At 20.8% G+C, this 5,000-nt stretch overlaps 2 protein-coding genes across 2 annotated transcripts in view; one reads left to right on the top strand and one right to left on the bottom strand.

The window, feature by feature from the left end:
• Window positions 1-621: 621 nt before the first annotated feature.
• On the top strand, window positions 622-2,355 carry PF3D7_0918800 (dihydrouridine synthase, putative; the record flags this gene model as incomplete). The annotated part of the gene is made up of 1 exon (XM_001352023.1): window positions 622-2,355. One exon carries the CDS (start codon window positions 622-624, stop codon window positions 2,353-2,355), a length of 1,734 nt encoding a protein of 577 aa, XP_001352059.1.
• A 540-nt stretch (window positions 2,356-2,895) lies between these two features.
• The window catches only part of PF3D7_0918700 (conserved Plasmodium protein, unknown function), a gene marked incomplete at both ends in the record, with an annotated part of 2,654 nt that continues 549 nt past the window's right edge, over window positions 2,896-5,000 (bottom strand). Inside the window, 4 exons of the mRNA XM_001352022.1 lie at window positions 2,896-2,959; window positions 3,076-3,155; window positions 3,333-3,441; window positions 3,589-5,000. The exon at window positions 3,589-5,000 is cut by the window's right edge and continues 549 nt beyond it. Coding sequence (XP_001352058.1) covers window positions 2,896-2,959; window positions 3,076-3,155; window positions 3,333-3,441; window positions 3,589-5,000 — 1,665 coding nt within the window. The remainder of the gene's footprint in view (window positions 2,960-3,075; window positions 3,156-3,332; window positions 3,442-3,588) is intronic.

Raw genomic sequence — 5,000 nt, 5'->3', positions numbered from 1 at the left:
AAATATTATATAATGAATCAAGATTTAGTATAATATAATTATATATATTATGTATATATATATATATATATATATATATATATATATATATATTAATTTTTTTTATGTGCTTTCAATTTAAGGTATATATAAAAATATATTATAAAATAGTAAATATTATTATGTTCCTAACTATTTTTTTCATTCTACAAAAAGATGTAATAGCAATTATTGGTATTATTATTATATATATTATATATATTATAAATATTTATATATATATTTCTTTTAAATATTAACTTGTTTTTATATGCTTTTCCATTTATATTTCCGCTACTGTTTTGCTATTAATAACGTAATAAATGTTTACTTTTATTTTATTTTTTTTTTTTTCTTGTTATTATAAGTATAAATAATATTAATATATGTTAAATAGGCATATTTAATATTCCGAACTTTACAATATATAATATTAAATCTTTTTTTTTTTTTTTTTTCCCTCAAAAGCTTTTAATATTTATACTAAAATATATATTACATTATATATATATATATATATATATGTATATGTTTATTTATTTATTTAATTATATAAATATATATATATATATATGTGAAGAAAGAAAAAGAAAAAAAATTTAAATGCAAATTAAGTTTCCTTTTCTATATGTGATTATATACATTTTGTTAATAATAATAAAATTAAATCATGGTAATTCAAAATTAAATTACAATAAAACATATACTCATGGAAGAGTATATAACAATTTAGTACATACCGTAAATCAATATAATAAAAAAAGAAGCAAAAAGGAAATAGAAAATAAATACATACGTAATAAGAATATTATACTACCGTCTAGTAATACTGAAGGAAGAAATATATATATATCATATCTTAATAAACAATATAATAATAATAATAATAATAATAATAATTGTTATTATAAGAATAATACAAAAAAGCGTTATATTAAAAAAAAAAATTATAAAAATTTTTATTATTACATTTATTGCTTTAACACAAGTACCAATTCAACGTTTTTACAAAAAAAAATTAATATACAGAATTATATATATAAAAAGATATTAAAATGTAGCAATATGTCAATATTATCAGAAAAAAGTATAGAAAATGTTATATCTCCTTGTGAGAAAAAATATAAATTAGAAGACATCATATCAAACGGAATAAATTATGATTATAGAAAGATAAATGAAAAAAGTACAACACCTTTTATACAAGTAGCACCAATGATAAATGTAACGAATAGACATTTTCGAGCTATGGTACGTATTATTACGAAAAGAGCACAATTGTGGACTGAAATGATTGTAGATAATACATTGTTATATAATTTAAATAATTTAGAAGAACATCTAGGTTTTGATAATAATGAACATCCCATCGTTTGTCAACTAGGTGGTTGTGATATGAACTCCATGTCAGAAGCTGCCATTTTAGTAGAACAAGCTGGTTATGATGAAATAAATATTAATGTTGGATGTCCAAGTACTAAAGTAGCTAATAAAGGTGCTTTTGGTGCTTCTTTAATGAAAAATCCTGAACAAGTCAGAAATATTGTATATGAAATTAAGAAAAAAGTACAAATACCTGTAACTGTGAAAATTAGGACAGGAGTAGATAATTATGATTCCTTTGATTTCTTAAAAACATTTATTGAAACAGTTTCTTCAGTTGGCTGTAATCATTTTATTGTGCATGCAAGGAAAGCTTGGTTAAAAGGATTGGATCCAAAACAAAACAGAAAAATACCACCATTAGAATATTATAAAGTATATGATTTATGTAAATTATATCCTCATTTAAAATTTACATTAAATGGAGGTATACAAACAATACAAGAAGCAATTGCTTTATTAAATGGTTATATGCCAGAAAATTATAATAATAATAATAATAATAATAATGATACATCAAATTTTATACAAATTGATAACTATAATATCAATCCATTAAATGGTATTATGATAGGAAGAGCATGTATGGAAAATATTACTGTATTATCACAAACTGATAAATTAGTTTATAATCAAGATATTCCATCCACAGCTTATAGCAGAAGAACAATATTAGAAGCATATAAAAAGTATTTAGAAAAAAATTCCTTATTTTATAATTTATCTAGCTCCTTTGAATTATTGAAACCTGTACTAGGAATATTAAAAGGAATGCCCGGTCATAGAATTTTTAGAAATAAACTTGATACATATATAAGAAATTATACATCCACACTCCCATGTTCAGAAATATTAGAAAAAGCTATAGCTGATGTTGATCATATTGCACCCGGATGTTTGGACCTTCCTTTACACGATTACAATTTACAAAAGGAATACATTAAAAATTATTAACACCCAAATGTTTAATCCAAAATCTTTTTTTTTGTACAACACGGAAAAAAAAAAAAAAAATACATATATAAAATATATATATATATATATATATATATATATATATATGTATGTATTTTTTTTTTTTTTCAATTGATTTTTAAACTTTTATTAAAAAAGAGTAATAAGGGAAATATTATTTCCCCCATATTTACACAGATCACAAATAAACATGTGTTTATATATATATATATATTTTTTTTTTAATTAAATTGTGTATATGTTTATGTGTTCTATATGTTATTAATTTTTTTTTTTTTTTTTTTATTATTCATATTATATATTTTTAATTTTTGTGTTAATTTTTTCTTATTGTTATAATGAAAAAGTATAATTAACTTTTATATTATAAAAATAACATAAGCGAAAATATAATCTTAAAAAAATTTAATATAAAGGTAATATATATATATATATATATATATATATATATTCTTATTTATTAATTTAATTTTTTAAACATATTTGATTTCCCATGTAATACTATCACCTTCAAATTATTTAGTCGTCATTTATTGATTTAATAACTTCATCAACTTCTCCCAAACATTCTTTCTCGATAGCCCTAAGAAGGTAAAAAATTATGAAATAAGAATATATATTTAAAAATAAATAAATAAATAAATATATATATATATATATATATATATTTGTATCCCTTGTTATGTTAAATATGCTTACATGTTCTTATTCAGTTGTGAGATCACCGACTTTTCGTTTCCGTCTAAAGCTTCTATTGTTAGTTTTAAAGTATTGAGGCACTAAAAAAACAAGAAAATTATAAAAATAAAATAAATTGTACATATAATATTTCTACATATATTCACAATGATTCATTTTCATGGGGAAATGATATTCATCATTCTTTATATATATATATATATATATTATAACATATATTATCTCTTTGTGTGTATTCCTTTTCAACATGTTCCTACCTCTGCCGTGTTATCCTTTGATTCTCTTAGACGTGTTATTGTGTCTTCTGTGCTCTTATTAAATATGGAGTATATAAAGTCGATTATTTCTGATATTGGCGTTAAGGGGCTAAGGGTAAAAAAAAAAAAAAAAAAAATATAAATTGCATATATAAATAAATAAAATATATAATATATCATATAAATTACATATATAAATAAATAAAAAAAAAATCACTATGGGTGTATTTATTCCATTTTGGATATAATATTTTACCTAACTGTTTCAGGATTTTCAGCATACAAAGGTGGAGGATCCAAATCAAAAGGAACAAAAGCATTTAGCATTTGTGTCGTTTCATCATTACATATTTTTTTAAAATGATTATCATTGAATATTTCATCGTTTATTATATCAGTTTGTTTTTTCTTTATTAAATTAGCCCGTTCAACTAAATTATTTTTTTTCATAACAATATTTTTATTTTTATTATCTGTATTATTCGTTTTTATAAGAATAGGAGGGTTTTTTTTTTCTATTTTCATTTTGCTTTTAAATAAAGGATTGAGGCTTTTTTTCTCCACCTTGGAATTATTTTCTGATAATGTATTAGAAGGTTTTTCTTCATTATCATATTTTTTTGGTGCATCGGAATTTTTATCGCTATAATTAGAATCTACCTTATGAATAAGTGTGTTATTAATATTATTTATATTATTATTTACATTTGAAATTTTTCTTTTAACATTATCCTTATTTTGAATGATATCTTTGTTATTATTATGGATATCATTACTAAGGACCAATTTACTATTATTATCTTTTTGTTTTTTTTCATTATTATTATTTAATGGTTCAACAGGAAGGCTTTTTTTTCTTTCATGGTTATTAAGGTTTAAGGAATGTTTCTTATTTGATTCTTCCTCAGTAACATTAGGAAGAATATTATCATTATTATTGTTGTCATTATTTTTATTGTCATTATTTTTATTGTCATTAATTGTATTATCATCTTTTATGTTATCATCTTTTATATTATCATCTTTTATATTATCATCTTTTGTATTATCATCTTTTATATTATCATCTTTTATATTATCATCTTTTGTATTATCATCTTTTATATTATCATCTTTTATATTATCATCTTTTATATTATCATCTTTTATATTATCATCTTTTATATTATCATCTTTTATATTATCATCTTTTATATTATCATCTTTTGTATTATCATTATTTTTATCATCCTTATCTTCACTACGTGCAGTACTATTTCGTGGGGATAAGCCATTCTTATAAGCATATTTTAATGGCATCTTTACAATATGATTTAATAATGAGTCTCTTTTTTCACTTATTCTTGGAATTACAGATTTTTCTATGTCGATAGACATATTATCTGAGTCAATTTTAACAGATTCTCTTTTTTTATTTATATCCTTTTCAAAATTTTTACCTAACATATCTGAATTTATAAGTGCACTATCTCTTGTTGTGCGTTTGGAACTTATAATATTACTTTCTGCCTGAACTTTTGTTGTACTTTCATCTGTGTTAATAGAAGTAACAGATTTATCATTTATTTTGCTACCATTTCCTATACTTATAGAATTCTTAATTTTATTCATTCGACTATTTTCGATATTATCATCATCGTTATTAACGTGTGTGTTATTACTATTTTT

Source organism: Plasmodium falciparum, assembly GCF_000002765.6.
Source record: "Plasmodium falciparum 3D7 genome assembly, chromosome: 9".
Lineage (NCBI taxonomy): Eukaryota > Apicomplexa > Aconoidasida > Haemosporida > Plasmodiidae > Plasmodium > Plasmodium falciparum.
Note: the sequence above shows the minus strand (reverse complement) of the source record. Positions and strands in the feature narration are given on the sequence as shown.